The sequence below is a fragment of the Prorops nasuta genome, unplaced genomic scaffold (genome assembly GCF_024137725.1).
Source record: "Prorops nasuta isolate Cenicafe-Biocafe unplaced genomic scaffold, Cenicafe_Pnas_1.2 PNAS00011, whole genome shotgun sequence".
NCBI lineage: Eukaryota > Metazoa > Arthropoda > Insecta > Hymenoptera > Bethylidae > Prorops > Prorops nasuta.
This window is the reverse complement of record NW_027116808.1, coordinates 4,578,882-4,602,449: the sequence shown is the minus strand read 5'-3', so window position 1 is coordinate 4,602,449 and position 23,568 is coordinate 4,578,882. Positions and strand designations below refer to the sequence as shown.

The 23,568-nt window shown below is 43.1% G+C and overlaps 1 protein-coding gene across 2 annotated transcripts in view; it reads right to left on the bottom strand.

The window, feature by feature from the left end:
• Sox15 (Sox box protein 15) overlaps positions 1–23,568 on the bottom strand; it is a 62,797-nt gene that overhangs the window by 18,744 nt on the left and 20,485 nt on the right. Inside the window, exons 1-4 of one of the 2 annotated variants that reach the window (XM_066734206.1) lie at positions 20,530–21,302; positions 12,694–13,141; positions 3,753–3,936; positions 2,704–2,977 (exon numbers count right to left, since the gene is read on the bottom strand). In XM_066734206.1, the coding sequence (XP_066590303.1) occupies positions 2,704–2,977; positions 3,753–3,936; positions 12,694–12,863 (628 nt within the window). In that variant the 5' untranslated portion in view covers positions 12,864–13,141; positions 20,530–21,302. Of the gene's footprint in view, positions 1–2,703; positions 2,978–3,752; positions 3,937–12,693; positions 13,142–20,529; positions 21,303–23,568 lie in introns of those variants that run through there. The other variant, XM_066734207.1, reaches the window with a different exon arrangement.

Below are 23,568 nucleotides of genomic sequence, written 5' to 3'. Positions count from 1 at the left end.
GATCGACATACAGCACGCGCATGAATATGTAGGATGTCTGGGAAAAAAAGGAGAGAAAAGTGGGGGCGGTAAGACCCAAGGCGCATAGTAATCCTATATAGCCGCGTCATGCCAATAACATCGCGCCCGCCTTGATCAGCTCCGGCGATATATCCGATCGTTAACTGCTTTCTCCAGTTTCTTTATTTATCGTCGCGCACGAATCTTTTTTCTTTCTCGTTCGACGTTGTCTCGATGAGCCCTACGTACGTGCCGAGAGAAAAATTAACGCGCACGGTCGAATTATGAAGAATGCGCACGGTTCGAGGTCTCCGGAGTCGAATCTGCACGGGGACTTTTTTTTTTCAGGAATTTTTCTGATAATTTTGTACGTGGTGCTCCTTTTTTTTTGTAGTTTGGGAGGTAGGTTTGTTTCCTTGAATCGCGAAGGTTCTATCTGTAGCGTTTAATGGTTGTAGATGCATTCATCGAACCCTCGATCGTGCATAAAGTTTTTTCTCGAGAGATCCAGAAAAACTGCTCTCTTCTCGAGTTAAAAAGTAAGGTTTTTTATTGAAACGAATTTAGTTGAAAACGAGCTCGAAAATTAGGACTTTACACCTGTTTTATTTATATAAATTAGGGGAAAGTTAGTCAAAAGCAGGTTTTATTTTTCGACTCGTATCGTATAACGATAGAAAATTTCGAAAGTTGTTTCTTGACCGAGGAAGAGTATTTTCTAACGAATAAAGAGTTTGTTTTTGAGAGGAGATGCAGAGGAGAAGATTCAGGAAAAGGACCAAGGTTTAGCGAACGAAACGCACGATGGATTACGTGAAGAGAAGTTTTCCAGGAAAAATCGAGAGGTGGCGAGGTGGAACTCACTGATGAAGGAACAACGCGTAGACACGCGCGTCTCTCCGTTCCACGCACACACCCATATATATATATATATATATATGTAGATACGCGTTGCCGCGCTAAAATGGGCACTGCTAGGTGGGCGCATGCACGAAGACTCAACAATTTTCTGCACGATGGCCACTCGCGGATCGTAGAAATGCCAATAACGTTGCGAACTCCGTGCAATTGCCGATAATTCAACGTGTAACCCACGATAGCGCACGGCGCGACTGCTGACAGATCGTTACCTTCCAAACGAGAAATATTATCCACCTAAAAACCTTTAATTTATGCCATTTCCATAATCGCAATCTGGCTCCCCCTAAAGTATATATATATATATATATATAACCATCGCTCCAAACAAATCGCGTTTAAACGTTCCTATTTATCTCCGTTTTATTAACTTTATCAACGGTCCGTTACTAACGAAAATCCTACGATATATATATATATATATATATATATACCAGAAGAATCTTAAATCCTGTGAATAAATCCCAACGATGCGATAAAACTAATAATCATTCGCTCGTCTATTCGCCGTAAAAGAATGACAATGAACGCATATATATATATATATATATATACTGCACAAGTCGTTGGAAAAGAGAAGAGAGAAATTACACGGTTTGCTAGTTTTATGAAGAGATACCAGTGTAGGCAAAGGAGATATATATATACTGAGAGTTAATTCTGCAGATAAGCATCCAGAGGTCGTCTATTAAGTTTAAAGTTTTGCATATGATAACGATAAGTGTGAGGCCAGGCCGGCTCGTTACCGCGAGGAGGAAATCCTTCATTTCCGGTGTTGCGCGAAGCTTCCGAGGGTCTGATAATATAATAAATATTGCTGCCTGGTAGAGTTTACGTAGCGGCATGGTTTTAGCGAAGAACATGCGTCTTGTACCTCATCGTTATATATATATATATATATGTATTCGACCTATCAAAGTGTAACGCGCGTGCAATCGAGTCCTCGCATAGGAATTAAGAAGGAAAATGCGCGGGAGCGAATATCTCCATTCGAGCGCTGGTACACGCCTGGCACCTCTCTAATTAAACTAATAACGGATGCCACGTACGACTTTTCTCACTTTCTTATTCCCATGCACCGCCGAGACTCGTTGTTTCCACACGCGCATCGACTCTAGTGCTCGCGAGTCGATTCGAGCGATTTGCAGCTTTGTTAATCGACTTTTCCTTTATTAAATCGAGAGGCAAACTCGGATCACCGTTCCAACTATATAATAACGCATGTTTTGATATTTTAACTTTGATGCATCGCAATGAAAGACGTAGGATGTATATATAATATATTCGATTAGGGATAATTGCACGTGTATAAAGTGAGGGAGGGGGGGGGGGGGTGGTGGTGGGATTAAGGTAGCTGCAGACGCAAGTATGGAAGATTAGTTGGATGAATGGGAGCTGGTGTAGTAGTGCGAGTAGGTACCAGTGGTTTCTCACTCCGCCGGGGATGTTGGCGGATGGTCGTACAGCTACGACGACTCACTTAGGTTTTATGGCAGAGAGAGAGAGAGAGAGAGAGAGAGAGAGAGAGAGAGAGAGAGCAAAGGAAAAGAGAAAACTATAATGACGAGAGATGAAGAGGAGGAAGCTCCTGGCTCGCTCGCTCGCTCGCGCGAGGGACAAAGAGGTGGGACCAGGAGAACGGGAATGGGAAGAATAGACGAAGGTGCGGGAGAGTGCCGTGTGACGGGACTGACGGTATACCTATATATATATATATATATATATATATATCATAGAAGAAGCCAGAGGAGAGGAATATGCTATTGTCTAGACGGTAAATCGTACCGAGCATCTTGCTGAGATCGGCATTGTGTAGATCGGGGTTCTCGTCGGCCATCTTCTTGCGCTCGACCTTTGCCCAGACCATGAAGGCGTTCATGGGCCGTCGGATCCGCTGCTCCTTCAGACTTCGCTGGGCGCTACTGCCTGGATGGCACATCTTCACTCCCGCGGGAATCCCCGAGGAGATGCCCTGCTGGTAGTCCAGAGAGGAACCGGAAGCCAGCCACGACATGTCCTCCAATCGCTGCTGCCCTGGACCGCCCAGCATCCCCGGGATCTGTTGGGTATTAAAAGTTTATTTTTTACAATCTTCTTCAGCATTTACGTTGCAGTTTTTTCTTTTTCTCTCGCTCTGAACGATCGAAATATACACCGGCCAGGATCCACGGCTGTATATCGCTATATATACACAGAGATGTGATTACTGAAGAAAAACGACAGACAGAAATTTTCTTAGGATATATGAAGATGTATTTCTTTCGTTTCGTTCGAAATATACACCGGCCAGGATCCACGACTACATATACATATATCGCTACACAGAGATGCGATCGCCGAAGAGACGACAGACGACTGCAGACACAGGAATATCGCTGTGATTAACTTAATCATACGGTCGACGATCTGACCCCTTTTCTTTTCAGCCGAGTCATTAACAATGTCTCCCAGCTATATACGAGTGATTACGAGCTCGCGTGTGTCTCTTCGAGCAAACTCTTACATTAATCGCGGTGACACTTTGATTCTTGCCCGGTCGCCCTTATAACTATACGTGCGTATATATATAGTATATCATTCCTTGCCATCCGAAACGCGCGCGATTCCCCCTCCTCAGCGACCATCGTCCTACGTCCTTAAATTATACACCTGGCAATATGAAAATTGGTGGAGTTGTCAGTTTGGTCCACCGATGTCAATGACCCTTTGCAAACTCGAGGATCATTTTTTGGTGAAAAATTCATTTCACCGACGAAGATTATTGAAAATTACATAAATATATATATATATATATATATATATATATATATATATAAGAATTCATGATTGCGTACCGAAATTATTTGTGTATCGATTGGCATGGAGCTGTCATTTGGTTCAATATTCGCATCGAGATCGTAGCCCCTCGAAGATGGCGTGGCGTACAGCGAGGAGTGAAGTGCCAAGAGTCCTGGAGAACCGCCATAGCTACTTACTGGTGGTGGTGTCACCTCTCCCCTCTCATAATTATCCAGCATTCTGAAAGATATCACAATAATCTTTATGTTCCATCCAAAATATGACTCATCGAAATATATATAGATATATATTTACATATATAATAGACCAAATTCATCATGTTTCAGCAATTTATTTATTCGAGATTGGTCACAACCCAAAAATCTTTTTGCTTGAATATAGTATAAAAATTCTAGATTGATTGAAAACACTAAAAAACTATCCAGATATTCACAATTCACCAAGAGTGATAGAGCAAATAAACGTTGTACGGTATTACATGCACGGTATTCGAATGAATATCGACAGTTGCGATAGATATTTATCTCTCTACGAGGTTTATGTAAATACCACTAATGACATATAGATATATGTAGTAGTCCGAAGGGTAATCCGAATTTTGTTTATCAAACTGATCGCGAAGCATTCGACCGCGCGTCGATCACCCATATATATCGAGTCTTCCGCGAGGTCTCCGAGGTCTTCGAGGTCTCCGGAGAGAAATAGCGTCGCGCTACCAAAACATTTCCACCAGTCACGTTGAACCGGTTGACCTTCGCGAGGGATCCGGACGTATCGAAATCCTCCATGAAGCTAAACCGGCGCAAAGTGTCTCTCGGGGCTGGAGAACCAACGCGGTCGCGCGATGATGAAGAGAGTGGCCGAACGAAGAACGGAATTGCGCGGGGGAGGAAAAATGATGGACGAGTAAACATTTGCGCGCTGTTATGGAGCTCGGATTGATGAATCGTCGTGAATGGAGGAATGGGGGAATGGAAGTAATTGAGTTTGACGGATGATGGGAGGAAAGCGGAGGTAGGAGAAGATGAAGAAGGAGACGAAGAGAGTGGAGTGGATAGCTCGTGCCGCCGATTGATCTGTCAACCCCGTTAAGAAAAGAGTTGATCGACATGAATGAACCATTCAAGGCCACTTAATGGAATTCCCACGATTGTCCTTAAGGCATAATGCGACCGTGCCAGGTATAATACTACGAACAGCTGTCTCGATGCTCTTGCCTGCATTTATATATATATATATATATGGTATGTAGAGAAAACACAATCCGTGCGTTACGCCAGGGTGCCTCTCCACAGACTCCTGGTTAAATCTATTGTACGAGTTGCAAGCTCTGCTATGTGTGTGTATGTGTGTGTGTGTGTAGAGAGTCTTTTGTGTATACACAAACGCAGCTTTAACTCGATCCACATGTGTGTTTGCGTGTGTTTATATACGGGACTCTGAGCTGCACACTCGAATCCCTCTACTGGATCGTACATACCTACCTATACAAATGTCACACAAATTACGAATTGTACTCTTCGCGTGTTACGATACACGTGTAGCATATATATTAGGGTGGCCATAAAAAAAGAAAATTTTTTCCGGTGCTTTTATTTTGTTTAAGAATGATGAAAAAAGAGGAATTAAATTTTTTTAGATATTTTAGAAGCCGTTAAATGGTGCCGATATCGTTTTTAAAATTAAAAATGTAGATTTATTGAAAACGATTTAACAAAATTATAAATTAATATTGTGCTGGATTAATGTTTTTTTTTATTACATTTTCTTGTAATTTAACTAAAGGACTTTTCAAAGCACAATATTAATTTATAATTTCGTTAAATCGTTTTCAATAAATCTAAATTTTTAATTTTAAAAACGATATTAGCACAATTTAACGGCTTCAAAAAATTCTATAAATTCGAGGATCACTTTTTTTCATAATTTTTGACAAATTAAAAGCTTATTGGAATTTTGGTTTACATATCTAACATCGAAAAAGTGGAAGAACATCGGATTTTTAACTTTAAAAACGATATCGGCACCATTTAACGGCTTCAAAAAAATGTAAAAAAATTGGATTTCTATTTTTTCATCATTCTTAAAAAAATAAAAACTCCGGAAAAAATTTTCTTTTTTTATGGCCACCCTAATATATATATATAATAAGAAGTAGCAAACTTTTTCAACACAACCTCTTTCCTTACCAAGCAGAAAACGACGTTGGAATTAACGTTATCGCGAATGGTTTAACTATGGTAGAATGCAAATATAGCGTTCGAGGTTTTTTTAAAAAAATGGTTGGAGGGGGATAAGGGGGGGGGGGGGTTGGTGGTCGCGGAGCTTCGGTTGCTCGTCAAACGGGGAATCCCCGAGTTCCTCCTTCCGCATAATGGCCATTGTTTGGCTTTGCTCGAGAGAGGAGGGATGCTCGCCGGGTGGGGGCAAAAAAATAAAGCGGAATTTTCATTGAATAAAGGTGGCCGGTGCACGAACCACGCGGTCCCCGCGGCCTCCACCACTGGGGGAGAAGCCGCGTGTTTCGTTGCTCGACGCCCGAGCGTGTCGATAATCGAGATCGATATACCGGCCTATTCGAGAGGGTATCGTGTTCGCTGAATTAATACGCCACCCAGACACAAGACTCTTTTCGTCACTGCGATCGATCTGACAAATTCCAAGCGTCGAATCGTCTTATCGTCGATAACAAAAAAATCGGTGGATTATTTTTATTTTTTGTTGCTGTATGAACGAGGCATTAAACCGGTAGCTGATTTGTTTACGATGAAACGACGTTGATTCAAATTCTCGTACGGTCTTTTCTAAAGCATAATAGGATTAGAGCGTAAATCAGGGATTTAGGAAAGACGAGTGCAGCGAGAGATGCATTCGGTTTATGGAAATCTATGGAGAGAAAATGAAAAACTGCTGACTCTCTCGCTGCAGCGAGGATTCTTCTTCCCCGTTGGCCGCACGGTACAGCTGCACCACCCACGCGTATGATAGATACGCCACTGCGCCTTCGGCATTGTTTCTCTAATGATTCATACGGGGTGATTGCACCAGGAATAGAGGAAGCTTCGTCGGTCGATGCGTTCGATCGAGCAAATAGGAAAAAAAGGGAAACATTAACATTTTTGTCGGATCTTTGCGTAATCGGCTAGAGAGAAATCGTTGGAAAGGTCAGCATTTTTATAAGTACTCTCTTGTAGAAGCCCCTACTCCCTCTTTTACTACATCTAACAAAATAGTATATAAATTGTTTTGGATGATAAAACGAAACGAAAAGCAGGAATTAATTTATAACTCAAGGAGAAATTTTATTAAGTAGTAAACTGTTTATTAGGAACTTGCGCGTATGATTGGATAATGATGAAAGGGAATATGTATTATAAGGGAGCCAGATTCGTTAAAGTTGTCATTGTGTCGTTAGAGGGTCCACCGGAGCATAATCGATCTTCACATTGAAAAGAGCCAAAAGATTTTTTTGACGATAATTAATTTATAATTCATTGAGAAATTTTACAAAGTGGTAAATTATTTATCAGAAATTTGCGTATGATTGGACAATAATGAGAGTGAAGGAATATATATAAGGCAGCCAGACTCGTTAAAGTTGTCACTGTGCGCCAGAGCCGCCGGAGCACAATCGATCCTTGCATCGAGAAAAGAACTGGACGCGCGATTTTTTCGGCGATACTTTTCGAGATGGATCAGCGAAGAACGAAGACGAGGACTGTTGAACGGAGGTTCGACTCGGTTGGAAGAAAGTTTGCGCCAAGTACATATATTAGAGCGTGCTATTCAATACAATAACCGTTCTTCCTCGAACAAAGGTATAACTGCTCGCGTAAAGATTGGGAAGTACGCTTCAAGCATCGTTGACCGTAGTACCAGTAATAATTTTCCTTTAACTGTACCTCCAGGACCTTGTTATTATGCGCGATATCTACAACGCGCGCGAGAGGCGCTAGACTGCTTTGAATTTTTAATTCCGCTTATCCCGCAGCTTGCGTGCGTGGTTCGCCGCGGTTCTTTTTCCTTTATCGACGGCCTCCGAAGAATAGGGGGGAGGGGGGGCTCGAGAGCGCGTATTACGGTTTAGGCCGGGCCGTGGGGACGAGGATGAAAACATCAGGCCGATCCAAGTAGGTTGAGAAGGGTTAGGTTGGTATTCTCGGGAGCCGAAATACATTCCAAAGTGCGTTCACGGCTCGGGAGACAAAGGGCACATCGACCACGACGACGAGGACGAAGAGGACGAAGACGGTTCTTCGCTTCTCTAAATCGACGCACGGCGCTGTCGAGGCTCATGAATCTCGTTGGAGTCGCTGCGTCGTTCGTAAGGAGAAGAAGGGAGGGGGTAAGTATATATATATATATATACAGCAAAGGTAAATAAAGAAAACTCGCGCGTCCTACACGCTTCGGCGAGCAGCCGTCCCCAAACACGAGCGACTACGAGTGGAGCTACCAAACAACAGCAACAACAACGACGACAAGGGAGCAGCCTGGAAGGTGACTCGTCGCTCTCTCGGCGACACACTTGTGTGTGTGTGTGTGTGTATACTCTCGGTTTAAATTATTCCCGGGTGGGTCAAGTCAACCTTCGATATAGAGGCGGATGGAGGGAGGGAGGGAGGGAGGGGGGGGGGGGGAAGAGGAGGAGAAATGTGCGGAGAGAGAAAGCTTCGGATCGGAGAAGGTCCGACGGCTGACGCAGACGCTGACGCTGACGTAGCTCGGCGCATTTTATTCAAATAATCGCACGATGATCGAACACACCCTTGCGCGCATAACCGTCGCGTCGTCCGGGATTTCAGCGCTCCTCGAGGTTCCCGCTCGAGTCACGCCTGACGTATGCGCGTGTGTATGTATATAGAGAGCGAGTAGGTTTGTATTGGTGGAGATGGGGATACTTGGAGAAAAATTGTCGCCATTTAAAGAGCTATGATATGCTGTATATAAATATATATATATATGAACGTTCGGAAAGCTTCTAAAGAAATGCCGAGCGAACGCATCAGCCTCGCCATGTGGCGTCGTCGATATAGCCAGCCAGCCAGCACGCAGGAACTGTAATTTTATAGGCCCCTGATTAAACTTTTAAATCGAATGACCAATGCGGTTCGCTTGGCAAGCGGAAATGGCGACCTCAGTCGCTCACCTCGGCACTACTAACGCTCCGGCGCGTTTCAGATTTGAGAACGAAGAAAGCGCATCCCCGAAACTTTTACCGGCTCAAGTCGCCGGAACGGATGTGCCTCCGTCGCTCTTGCGGCTCTCTCTCTCTCTCTCTCTCTCTCGGCTTGTTCTCGCGGCTGAACGCTTCGGCCTCCTTCGCGCTCCCTCGCTCGGGGCCCGACCGACACCTTCTGACCTCGCTCTCCTCGACGGAGGGACCCGCAGCCATTACGTACGACTTCCTGTGCCGCGTAAGAGCTCAACCCAAGATTTCTTCCACTAACCTCGCGCGATAAACCACCTACTTGCATATATATTTGACTACAGCTGTATTCGCTTAAAAAATATATATATATATATGTGTCTCGATCGACATTCTTGTATCATTATTATATCTACAATTTTGATCCACCATTATCACCGACGATTAAAGGGAACCTTCCTACGAGCAACGTGTTATATAAAACCGAGAATGGATATATTCATGAGCCACCCGTAGTTGTATGAACTTTTCCAACGACTTCCGCTGAAAGCGTTAAACGCTTCAATTGGTTAATCCTTATAGCTATTGTTTCGCGAAAGCAAATTTACCCGACGCTAGTCGCCATATACATCGCTCGCGACTCGCTCAACTGTATTGAAAGCAACGACTGCTGGTCAAATTGTGTATCGCGTTGTGGAGCGTCGATCTCTCGAGCCGGGGAATCGGTTGGAGAACGTTCGAAGAGGAATTGGGAAAAATCTCTCTATACCGTTCCTATAAGCGTAATTTCGAGTATTTGGAGTTTGCTTGTGGAAAACGATGTAAAAAACATGTGGAAACTGCGCGAACTCGCATTATTCAGTCGAACGCGTTAATCGAATCAGCAGAAGAAGAAAATGGCAGGCGAGGACAAGCTATACGAAAGCGAGCAAGGGTCATAGTTCGTGTCATTGGGTTTGCTCGCGCGTGTATATATTTCTTTCTCGCTCCTTTTTTACCCTCGCGACGTTGCGCCATTAACAAGAGAATTTTCGTTGCGAACACGTGGCTGCGACGATCCCGCGTTATTTCAACGTTGCGCGGTATCGAAAAACATAACGAGGGATGAAGAATATTTTTTGCCAAATTCTGCGATATTCTTTTTGGGGGGAAATTAAAGTTTCTTGGAGGAGCGAGGGAAATTCGTGCAATTGGAATAACGGTGCAAACTTGGATTGGGGCAAATGCGTGGGTGTGACGGACGAGGGAAAAGTTGTTGTTTCGAGACGATCGACGCGCGCGCGCGCGCGCGCGAGCTTTATCAGTAACGCGCGACGGGTGCAGGGTGCGCTGCACGGTTCTTCGATCGCTGTATCCGTGGATATACCGAGAAGAATTTTTTTATCGAAGCGGTGTAGCATATCCTTCACGGTAATATTGACAATTCATCGGTATAATCGCTGTTTGGAAAACGAGCTCGAGCTTACCGTGAATGTATCGTTCCTGGTATACGAAACATTAAATACTCGCTCGATACTAAATCCTCGATGAGTAATATATCGTTTGTCGTGCGTTCTTTATTTTTTCTTTCGATATACAGAGGTGTTTCTTTCTTACTAAATATAATAATATACAATCTATATGGTTGCTTCGTGTGTCTATGTATATGTATAGTAGAGGAGTTTGATCGTGATAATATATATATATATATTAGGGTGGCCATAAAAAAAGAAAATTTTTTCCGGTGCTTTTATTTTGTTAAGAATGATGAAAAAATAAGAATCGAATTTTTTTAGATTTTTTTGAAGCTGTTAAATGGTGCCGATATCGTTTTTAAAGTTAAAAATCCGATGTTCTTCCACTTTTTCGAGGTTAGATGTAAACGAAAGTTCCAATAAGCTTTTAATTTTTCAAAAATTATAAAAAAAAAAGAGATCTTCGAATTTATAGAATTTTTAAAGCCGTTAAATGTGCCAATATCGATTTTAAAATTAAAAATTTAGATTTATTGAAAACGATTTAACGAAATTATAAATTAATATTGTGTTTTGAAAAGTCCTTTAGTTAAATTACAAGAAAATGTAATAAAAAAAAACATTAATCCAGCACAATATTAATTTATAATTTTGTTAAATCGTTTTCAATAAATCTAAATTTTTAATTTTAAAAACGATATCGGCACCATTTAACGGCTTCAAAAAAATCTAAAAAAATTTGATTCCTATTTTTTCATCATTCTTAACAAAATAAAAGCACCGGAAAAAATTTTCTTTTTTTATGGCCACCCTAATATATATATATATATATATATATATATATAGTGCAGGAAAGTGAAATTGGAAAATTTGACAGATTTTGACACTTGAAACGCGCGATACAATAAAGGAACCGTTACGGAATACGTAAAACTATATATATATATATATATACATATATATATAGAAATATCTTATTGCCACGGTTGACGATGCATGCGACGGCGACGGCGACGATGACGGTCGCGAGCACCGCACGGAACCAAGCGGAACCATTTTAATGAAGATGATTTTAGCCGCCAGGAAACGGCAAGGTTTCACATTTTTTCCTCCTCCCCGCGCGATATATATCAGCGCGTCGAAAGAGCGAAAAAGTGCGAGAGAATTTTTTGCCAGTTTTCGGAGAAAAATGCGCAATTGCGAGAGGAGCAAAAGGAAGAAGGGATCGCCTTATGCGGTCGCTCGAAGGATGAAACGCGAGTGAACGATAGCGATTGGCGATTACGTTAACCAAACACCGGAGTGAACGCCCCATGCAATTTGGGGCCGAGTATCATCCTGGCCTAATCGCCGCGCTAATAACAGGATTACGGGGGCCCGAGATCCAGCAATCGTATACTTATCTCTAATTCGCCCTATCGTTATTCTTATTAATATATATATATATATATATATACGATACGGCGAGCCCTTTTCAGATAAGTCGCATGCCACGCACGCGCGAGACGCGAGTTCCTTGAGAAAAAGCTTCGACGTTCCAAACGCATATTTTTCTCCCCTTTTTTGTCCTCGTAATATTCGAGCTCGTGTTTCATCGGGGAGGAACGAGCTTGACATTTTTTTAATCGAATAAATGCTAGTGTAATAATTATTCCATGTGCAGTTTGTGCGTTTCAATTGTTCGGTGTCCTACGAAACGTTGCATTGAAATAATAATGATAATAATTTAAGAAGCGAGCTATATATCGGGGAAGGGACGAGCAAGATATTTTACTGATGGAATAAGCAACAATAATGCATGTGTGTGTGTGTGTTTTAATTATCCAATGCCCTACGAAACATTGCATCGAAATAATAATGATGATAATAATTTAAGAAGCGATTGGATAAAACAAAGGTGATGCGGTCTTAGTCTTCCACTCCTTTTATCATTAAAATATTGCAACTCGCGTTTTATCGGAGAAAAGACCAGCAAAACATTTTTCCATTGGAAGAAAAGCTGATGCAACGACAAAGCAATGCATACATGTATGTATTTTAATTATCCGCTACCCTATAAAAAATTGCACTGAAATAACAATAATGATAAAAATGTAAGAAGCGAGCTATAATATACAACTTTGAATAAAACAAAGGTGACATGGTCTTATTCCTCCACTCCTTTGACATTAAAATACTGCAGCTCGCGTTTTATCGAAAAAAAGAACCAACGAAACATTTTTCCACTACAACCAAAGCTCAAACAACGACGAAGCAATGCATACATGTATTCATTTTAACTACCCAACACCCTACAAAAAAAAACTACATTAAAATAAGGATAATAATAAAAATTTAAGCGATCGAGCAAAGCAAAAATCAACACAGTCTTACGTGTAATGAGAGTAGGACGAGGGGCTGGATTGTTCGATGTGCGAGGCCGGTGGCAGCGCCTGCACGATGGCAGCCGAGGGATCCCTAGCTGGCGATGAGTTTTGTGCTGGCGGTACAGCGTGGTGGTAGCGCTGGCACATTTCGGCCAAGTTCCACCCATGGGCATCCATATATTAGCACTGCTTCGCTTTTCTTTGGCGTACCATCCATTTCACACACGTTTTGAAACTCGAGCACTCCCTCTTGGTCCTCCTCCTCCCACCCACCAACCCCCACGCGACACCCTCGATCCCTCTTCAGAGTCAAACTTGCAAAATCACTGCTGAGCTTCCCCCATAATTCCTCCCCATTCTCTCCTCAACTTCCTCGTGCGATTCCTCAGCGGTTCTCAACCCTCCGAGTCGCCCCGATGATCCTCCATTCCGGTACCCGCGATCCACCACTCGCCCTGTCCAAACAAAACAATTCCATAATTAGACTCTATTTACTCGCTCCTCACGCATACATCAACATCCACTGACGCAGTAATATTAAAATCGTTGCCAAGTGCTATAAAAGTCACGACGTCGAAGAATTCAAAAATATTGTAATACTATATATATATATATATATATACACTCGATTATCGTGGAAATAATCAAAAACCACGCAAGAGTCTCGAGCTCGTATTTCGTGCGATTGTCGAGCTTCGTCGAATCTTGAATTTTTATCGGCGTTCCTTTATATACGCGGGAGTGAATCGATCTGACCAACTAAAATGATTGAAGATTCGAGTTGGGACAGATCGCTCGATTGGTCCCCCCCCCCCCCCCCCCCTCCCAGCGTCTGTACACTGTACAGTGCATATAAGAGTAAAGGGGGGGGGGGTATACACACACACATATATATATATATATAACTATATACATTGTGGAGGTTGGTTGTTGGAGGCAACGTGGGCGAAAGGGCCAACTTGAGCGAGATCTCTCGGATCGCTTATGCCATTTATAGGATATAAAGATACCGAGCGAGGCGCATAAATTAATTAAGGAAGAAATACGAAAGGATTACGAAAGGATTTTCCACGAAGGAAATAGCAAGCGCGATATAAATTGCGTTTCGCCTTTAATCCGATTGCCTATCGGCGCGTGAATTACAACGACGTTTGATCGTGGCTGCCCACTGCCACTTTAACTACTAACGTTTAGTCTGTGCTTTCCTATAATTTCAGTCGAAGCTTGTGCCTGTAATTGATCTCTTTCTCTCTCTTTCTAACGACGAGGGTCAAGCAGGTTCAAAAGGATCGCTGGGCCGGCTGCTGCTGGCCCAGCGACGGTAGGGCCCCGGTAAGGCCCGATCGAACGAGGCAGATAATAATCGGCTTCTGGATAGGGCATCGATCGATCGATTTCTATCGTTTCTTCTATATATATATGTGTGTGTGTGTGTATGGGTTTAGTATATCCTGTTGGAACTCTTCCACAAATACAAATATAATAACCTGGTGTCAGATATATAACGTATCTTTACCACTATTCAATACATTCTTTTAACTTTGTTGTGTGTGTGTGTGTGTGTGTGTGAGTAAAAAATAATATTTATACTGTTTTCTTTTTATAAGAACCATGCGAAATTAGAGAAAAACCCTGGGACAGAGTCTCGTTTACAGTTTATTCGCAGCTGTTGAAATACCGATAATGTTTATCTTAATTATGCAGCCGGTTAAATCGTTGTATCCAAGTGTCGATCGAGAGCGTTAGAAATTTTTATCGAAAAACAAAGAGGAAAAATGTTGGGCACAAATTTTGCATCGGTACTTTCTTCTCGCATGGAAGAAAATTTTTTAATGGGGAAAAATCAGGTTGACTAGTTTAAACGTGATACAATGACGTATATATATATATATATATATAGCGAAAGAAGGTCGAACGACAATGGCTATCTTAATTATGTGCGTGGTTTGCTGGTGTAAGTGGCGGAGTGGCGAGTGTCGAGAAAAGAAAAGGGGAGGGTACTACACTTGCAATAAAATTAATTCCAATCACGACAACGCTATAAATAAACTCTACATATTTCAAATGTTTATCAGTGGTGTTTATAAAACCTAGCTTCTTTATCGGACCAATCCAATCTGCGGAAATAAAAAAGGAAATTTTATGTTTCTTTAACAAATTAGGTTTCGTTGATCGAAGCTAATCGAGCTGGGAATGAATTAGCTTGCACGGCTTCCTTGTAACAGTAAAGTCTCTTATTGTTACGTTTGGATCAACGAGTGAAACATTTACGATTTCGGGATATTTAATTTTCTTTATCGAATTTGCGAGTGCAAATTTATTATTGGTTTCTGCAAAATTTACTGTTTTCTTGTTCCCTCTCTTTTGCATTAGAAGCGTCGGAGCGCGAGACGGTGCATCTTCCGGTGCACATGCACATGGTTTCCTATATATATATATATATAACTAGAGGATATTTTCCAGTTAATTGCAACTCGCGACTAGGGAAATTCAATGCTTCTCGCTATCTTGGCGAGTGCAGGTAAGTCGATAGTAATTCATTGGCGACTGGTTGTACTTTACGATATCACGCTCGCGTCGTCGATTAACACTCAATCGCTTAAACTATAAGAATAAACTGCATTCACCGCCCAACCCAGTAGTCGTCCAACAATAATAAATCAACTCGAGAAGCTTCGTCAGCCACGTATATACGTATACCGCACTGTGCTCGACTCTCTTAATTAGCAATATAAATATATTCTCCTTGCACCGCTTAATATATATATATATATATATATATATATATATATATAGCTAATAAACAATTTCGAAAAACAGTTGTGAAATTTTTTGTGAAACAAAAGAAAACATTCCAACACCACTATATATATATATATAAGAGTCGAGGAACTCATTTTCCTTCTAAAAAAAATCCTACCAATTTTATGCGTTTCAGAAACATTTTCAAAGGATATTTCTTAATACGAACGATTCTGCTGGTATCGAGTTAAAAGGAGGGGGGGGGGGGGGGGGGGAACCAATAATTTGCAGCAGTTTTTCCCCGTCGACAGGAGAGAATATTAGACGGCTCGGCATTCCAGGTTTTCTTGCATGCATCTCCGCAATGAAATCTATCAACCTATGCAATAACTGTCGCCTATCGATCTGCCATTATGATTATTATTGCGTTATGTCTGGATTGAGACCTCCGATGCAGCGGTAACACGTGCAAGCACGACGACCATCATCCGCGCGCGCGGCGGCATCGCGTAGACTCGACTCGACTCGTCCAACATTCGGCGAACGTGCCCCTGCATCCAGTCAGTCCCTGCCAAGTCCCTGCCTTCTTCTTCGTCACAGACATCCTTTCGAATATTTCACCAGCTGCGACCGCGATTCTCCACACACACACACACACACACACACTCACACGCATATAAACGTGCGTATTCTTGTCGAGACTACATCCACTATCGTTTATCAATAATCGCCAGTTCCTTCATTCCAATTATATACTGCAGCTTATCATTCGTATGCTATATATATATGTATACAGGAAGTGGAAATATAATTCGATAATTCATTAACAATACACCAATCTTTCCAGATATCGAATCAGTTTTTGTCAGTTTCATCCAAAGAGCAAAGAAAATGGCGTTTTCCAATTATATACTGCAGCTTGTCATTCATATGCTATATATATGTATGCAGGAAGTGGAAAAATAATTCGATAATTCATCAATGTTTAACAATACACAAATTTTTCCAGCTATCGAAACAGTTTTAATCATTTTCATCCAAAGAGCAAAGAAAATGGCTTTTTCCAATTATACACTGCACAGCTCTTATCATCAATGCACTATACATGTATACAGGAAGTGAAAGAAAAATTCGATAATTCATCAATGTTTAACAATATACAAACTTTTTCCAGCTATCGAATCAGTTTTCATTCAAAGAGCAAAGAAAATGGCTGGATGTGTGGCTCGCGAATCTATACCTATATATACATATATATATATATATATAAATAGTAGGAATGAATGATTCGGTGAATGTTATGATGGATGGTAGCTCGAAGATGCGTTATACACCAGGATGATTCCTGGCTTCCGGCTCGACTGCGGGTTATCACTGACTCTCCTGCGCGCGCAGCGTCATCAATCATTATCAGTGTATATATCTCGGCACTCGGCGACTCGATCCTCGAGATATCCGGTAACGATCGTATCGCGAAAAGGCTATCGGATCGATCTTGACCGTAACCGATAGTGCATCGCCGAGTAAAACTCGCAATTAGCGATAGCCACGGGTTAAATCAGGAGAGAGAAAGAGAGAGAGAGAGAGAGAGAGAGACTGCATTCTTAACACCGTATCCATTTCAATAATCGCCTAAGTGAATTTGTACCATAAATCATAGGGTTTTATTGCCGCAACTTGGAAATCGACGGATGATCGTAGCTGTACAATTTAACAGTAAAATCTCACATCCTCCTCTAGCGATAATAAATATAAGTAAGCTTCCAACGTCGATGGTGAAACGATATTTATGCAGTTAAACTATCGATAGCTCGAGTCGTAAAATCAAATACAAATGAAAAACGACGCTTTTCTTCTTAGGAGGTGTTGAAGGGGGGGGGGGGGGGATTGGAGGACGAGGTTTTCCTCAGGATCGAAAATTGAGAAATTGGTGAACGGAAATCGTTTGATGGCGGGCGCGTGCGTTGCTGAAGAGCGTGCGAGGCGGCAGCTGGGAAGAGGGGGAGGGAGGGGGGTGAGAAGCATAAGGTCACACTCAAGAAGGGGGGGGGAGGCATCCAGAGACGAAGAAGAACGAAGGAGAAAAAGATGAGAACGGAGCGTTGGGCGGAGGATCGATCGTGAGGCCGAGTATGAAATCGGTAATGAGCTGTAAATCTCGGCGTGTAAACTGTCGGTTTGGGCGCGTGCGCGTGCGCCTGCGAGAGCGAGAGACGGAGAAGAGAGAAAGGGAGAGGGAGAGCGTAGCGAGCTCGAGCGCAGTGAGTCAGCCTCTCCTATATATATATATATATATATATACACGTATAGTTGCGCCAATAGCGCATTTCTTTCTTCTCTTTCTAAGGAAATCGAAGGAAAGGATAATAAGCGAGAAATACGCTCTCCCGGCGGCCGGTTCGTCGTTGTCCGTGCGTGGGCGTTTCGATCGGTAAGAAAAGGAGCAGATAGAGAAAGGAGGAGGGGGAGTAGATATTGGAATTTTTCGAAAAATTGCAGACTTCGTTAAGGATCCTCGTGACTGTGCGTGCTGGCTCCGTGCGCTAGCGATCGATCGTACGAGCGAGATTAAAACCAATCCCCCCCCCCCTCACAATGGTACATTTTTGTTTCAATATATATAGCAAGCGTGCATGCACGTGTAGCATATATATATATATATAAGTGGTTCCAACACCGATTCACCTTATTCCTACTCACGAATCTCCACGCGTCCTTATAATACATAAATACTTTCAAATTTCTCTATCGCGACCTTTGACCTTTGGAAATCCTTCGGTCGAGCACGCTTCCTATCGATATCGGTATGTGCACCGGTCATTTCGCATAGTTGCACGGCTGTTGCGGTGCAGCGTTGGATTTATTCGGTGATAACGGAGATCGGTTCGCGGGACCCGATATCGGAACTAGGGAAGAGGTTGATAGTTTTGCGACTGGATTGCGTGAAAGAGTCGTTTGCGACGGCTGGCTGCCTCCGGACATGCGCGATCCACCGATCACCGGGCAAGAGTGGAAACAAGGAGACACCCGATACCAGACACCTGACGGCACGCGTGCCGATTGAATTTCACTCGTGGAAAAGCGCCGGCCACCCGCTTATCGATGCTTCTTCTCCTCGTCTATTCCTCTCTCTCTCTCTCTCTCTCTCTCTCTCTCTCTCTCTCTCTCTCTCTCTCGATTTGTAGATAGTTGTTTAGTAATCTACTTGCTGTGTATATATATCACATCGTTATTAAATCTGGAAATTTTGCGGCTTTTAAAGATGTTTTGTAAATTGACCTTTGACCTTGGACATTAATAAATAGTTCCTCCCACTCTCTTTTTTGCAAATTCATTTTTCTTTCGTCTTAACTACCACACTTTCACTTATCGATTTATTTCTTATTTCTGGTTCTCGTTTTTGGAATTCACTTTTGAATTATTTTACCGATTTCATTCCATATTTATCTAGCTCGTTCATCCCACCCAGTTTTAAGCAGTATTGTTTTCTCATTTGTTTATGTTACTTTAAATTATTTACATATAATCTCTATGTTTTATATTGCACGTTTGTGTACTTTGCTCACCATGTCGCTACTTTTGTGTCGATCGCTTTAAAATTTGTATATATATACACGTGGAGCTCTTTGGGCCTCTAAATAATAACGATTAACCTATATCTATCTCGTGCTGCAATTATATTTTTACACTTGTTCTTACATTCCATTCGACCCGAGATACAACGCTCTCTTCGATACAAGTATCATAAGCACTGCTCGATCGATTTCGATATTGACATTTCCACGTTTTCTCCCGCACTTTTTTCCCCAATTTACCAACAGCAGCCTTCAGAGGAGTGCACGACCGAATCATTTCGAATGCCCAATGATACAAACTCCGTTTGGTAGCTTCCAATTTGTCATTGATATACCAGTAATGATACCGATCAATACTCATTTATGTATATATATATATATATAGGTGCACAGGAATCTTTGTAAAAGTTTTCCAAACAAATCTACCGATTTTTAAAAACATCCAGCTTTATTGCTCTCGACGGTTCGTTAACCCGCAATAAACCCGATGGAATTTTTCCTCAAAGGATTTCATCATTTTTCAAACTCGCTCTATCGATGTTTCTCATTATCGAGGAAGACTTTGAATTTCTTTTCAATTCAACCTGTACTTCTCGAGCTAAATTATAATCTAAATCCGAGTGAAGGAATTATTTTGAAAAGCAAAAAAATAAAGTGAGAAATTTCCCAAAAAACAGACTCTTTAATCGGTATTTGACTCAACGAGAGTTTCGAATGGGAGGAAAATACGTAATTGGTGAGTTTGAAGGTTTTCTGCTGAAGCAGCGCGAGCGCTAGTGGCAAGATCGGCAACGGATCGGTTGCGTTTAAAGGTGCGGAAAAAACGCTCGACTACCGACCGTTAATGATGGCGTCAGCGCGTGACAGCTACGCGGATTTCCATTTCGTCTCGTTATTTCGTTTCTTCCCCCCCCCCAAGAGTCCCCCTTGCGCGTACACTTAGGATCATCACCACCGTGCAACGATACAACAATCGATCGCCGTGCACTTGGCCAAGCTTCGCTTCCGACGGCTTCCATCAACCGCCACGTACGTCCCGTTCCTCCAACAACCCATTAAATACCTCGATCCAAACCCACGTCCCGGATCGCAAAACCATCACGTTTATCCATAAATCGATTTTTCGCCACTAAAAAGCTTCGTACGGTATGACCCGAGAGAAAGGAGAGGGACGGAGAGATTGGTCGAGCAACCGAGAGTGAAGAACGTAACGATAAAGAGCGTGTAGAGAAAAGGGATAATCAATGAGAAAGAAAACTTGCAAATCCGTCGCTGTTATAAAGAATCGCTGTGTTTAACGAGGTAAAAAGAAATCTGCAATTGTCAATTGCAACGTTGTACGAAGTATCGAGTGGATTTATGAGAGGAACGGCGGTGATGCAATTGTTATTAAAGCACACGGCTGTATATACTAATAATGCAGAGGAGATAATAAAAGGAGAGAGAATAGAAATCGCTGGAGCAAGAATGGCGTTAGCAGCTGGTATAAAACGGAGGAAGAGAGGCATGAATGAAATATATCGCACCTTGATCGATCTCGTATAGAGCAGGATCGTGGATGGTCCGGGATCGGTAGATCACGCTTAATCCTTTCCTATCACGAGACTCATATCGCGAAGCAGGTTAGTCCATCGTCTATCTCCCTCTTCGCAGAACAGAGCCGAGGAAAAACACTTAATCCCTGCGGGAGCCTGGCTGGATTCCTCTCGACGGAATGTCGAAGATCGGTATGAATCATCGATTCCCGCGGGAAATTGCGTGCCGCTTCAAGCGGGAAAAACGCCGAGCGACTCGTCACTCGCGTGGGAGTGTGACATAACCGCGCGCGAGCGGCCAGCTCGCCAATATCGCACCGATTCTCACCACTCGCGGCCCGATTTTTAACGATCGTGTCGAAACTTTTCCGAGCACTGCCAGTCCCTCGATCTCACTGTGCCACCGGCGAACGATTCGCGAATTCCAACTCGACGCACGCTGCTTCCTCGGCTCCCAGCAGACGCGACACCATCGCGGTCGAGCCGAGCGAGATCTCGACTCGATGCACCGATCGATCCGCGCGGATTGCTTCGATATTCTCGTGTCGCGTGCTTTCTCGCTGGTCGTTCGTTCGGGCGGCGATGCGGCGCGCGCAAGGAGTGTCTCTCGAGAGTAGAGAGCGAGCGTACAGCGACGAGCGTGTCGAGACTTGCACGAGCCGACGCGAGTACTCGGGACTCGGGCGGACTGAGCCGAGCGAGCGTACTGGCGGCGAGTTGAGTTGGGGCCGACTGCCGAGCGCCGGAGCTAGCTCTGCCGAGGTGAGCGGAGGTGACTAAGTGACTTGCGACTAGTCGTGTACGAGAACGGAACGAACGAACGGGCCGACGAAGCGAGGATCGAGCGAACGAACCGCGGTGGTGGTGCCCTCGCGTTCCCCACCTCGCTTCTCTCTCTCTCTCTCTCTCTCTCTCCAACTACAACCGTGTATATATGTATACGTGTACACACGAGTCTCTCTCTCTCGGTTCCTCCTTGGACCCGCTCCACGCTCGACCAAACGCCTCGCCTCTTCCATTCCCCCCCCCTTCTTCCAGTGACCCAACTGCCGAACCTCCGGAGAAAACCCGTACATCGTACGCAGATGCGCCACGGCGGAATGAACTTTTTCACGAGGCATTTATACGAATTGTATTTTCTCTCTCTCTCTCTCTCTCTCTCTCTTCTTCTTCTTGGTAAGGCACTCGGATTATCGGTTTTTCCCGAAACTTTACGATCTCCGTAACTATACGGCGCGTTATATAATTGCGGCGTAGGCCGCGGATTGATTAACACCCGAGGAGAAAGGTTGCAGCAGCGTCCGCGCGCGTTCCTCGAGGTGTACGCGCGCGAATCTCTCTCTCTCTCTCTCTCTCTCTCTCTCTCTGTGCAATGCCTCGCGCGTGGGTGTCATCGGGAAAGCGTGAAAAAAAGAAGAGAGTTGCGCGAGTGGAAAATGTATAGCGTTGTCTAGCCGCAACGCGGTGTATCCACAGGTCGAGCGAGAGAGTCTCGAACCGAGTTTGACCGAGAGAGCCCCCCCCCCCCCCCCCCCCGAGCAGCCTGTGACAAAGCATTGTCAGGCGTCAAAGTGATTGATGTTTCCCATTTAAATGGAGACTACCGTGCGCTCGCGCGCTTTAGTCGAGAAATGAGATATACAGCTTTTGTTTTTACCACGTACTCTCTACCTCGGTATTTCTAGTATCGCTGTACTCTCTTACTCCATTTTGGTGTCTATTTTGCTACCGAGTTTACTCGAATTTACTTGCCATTGAGACACTTTGGTGTCTTTCGATTCCTCGTATTACACTCTTTTACTCCATTTTGGTACCCAACATCTTTTTACCGAGTTTATTCGAGTTTACTTGCCATCGAGACACTGCCATGGGCGTCTCTTGACTCCTCGTATCGATCACTAGATATTCACTTGCTCCATCTCATCAATATCCATCTCTATATCGAGTTCAATCGAATTTACTTGCCGTCGAGACTTTACCGTGTCTCTTGATTCCTTGCATCATTACACTCTTTTACTCCATTTCGGTACCCAACATCTTTTTACCGAGTTTAATCGAGTTTGCTTGCCGTCGAGACACTACCATGTGTCTCTTGCTCCCTCGAATCACGCTCCTTCACTCCATCTCAGTATACTCGTCATCTCTCTACCAAGTTTATCCGAATTTTCACATTTTCCCCCATCTTTGAGCAAATCAATCGTAATAAAAAATCGTTGACTATGAGACGAGAGAAGGAAGGACAGTGGCATGGTATTTTATCTTATAGCATTATTATTAGGATCTTTTATAATTATACGCCTGGTACCCTCGAGACTCGCATTAATGCAACACACCTGCTACACTTTAACGCTTCGTTAACGTCCAACGCTTCGTTACGCGAAACTCGCAGGACGCAATAGCGCAGGTTCCACGAAAGCGAGGAGGAGGAGGAGGGGGAGGGACCGCAAGAGGAAGAAGCAAAATACGAGCATTGACCAACGCGAATTAACTCACTGTAAATGATACGAGGATCGATAGTGCAAAAGCTAAACTCTCCTGCTCACGCTGCGTGCTTTAAGGCAATAATTACATCACTGCGTGGTGCATGGCCTACACCCGCGTACTTTAACATTTAACGCAGTTCTTGCACTTCCATGCAGTGGTCCCTCCAAAGAATTCTCAACAAATCTATATATATATATATATATAAATATATATATATGAAGGACCCTGCAGCTTTTCTTTGAATTTCCAATCGATACACGCCCATTCCTCGATCGCTCTTCTCCTGCCAGGCATTCGAGTCTCCAAATACTCATCGAATATAAAAAAACTTAGTTTGTATAGGAATTTATAGAAATTTCTTAAAGAGGATTTTAATCGATATATAACTGCAATTTGGTTAAAGTGAAAAATCTCTTTAACCACCGCGAATGTTGCAAGAAGATTCATGCAGGTGCGTGAGGCGTCTGACGATACGCCATGCCGAGCGCAAAATGGACCGTAGGAATTGAATATTTAAGAGATCATAAAGCAAATTGCAAATTCTAA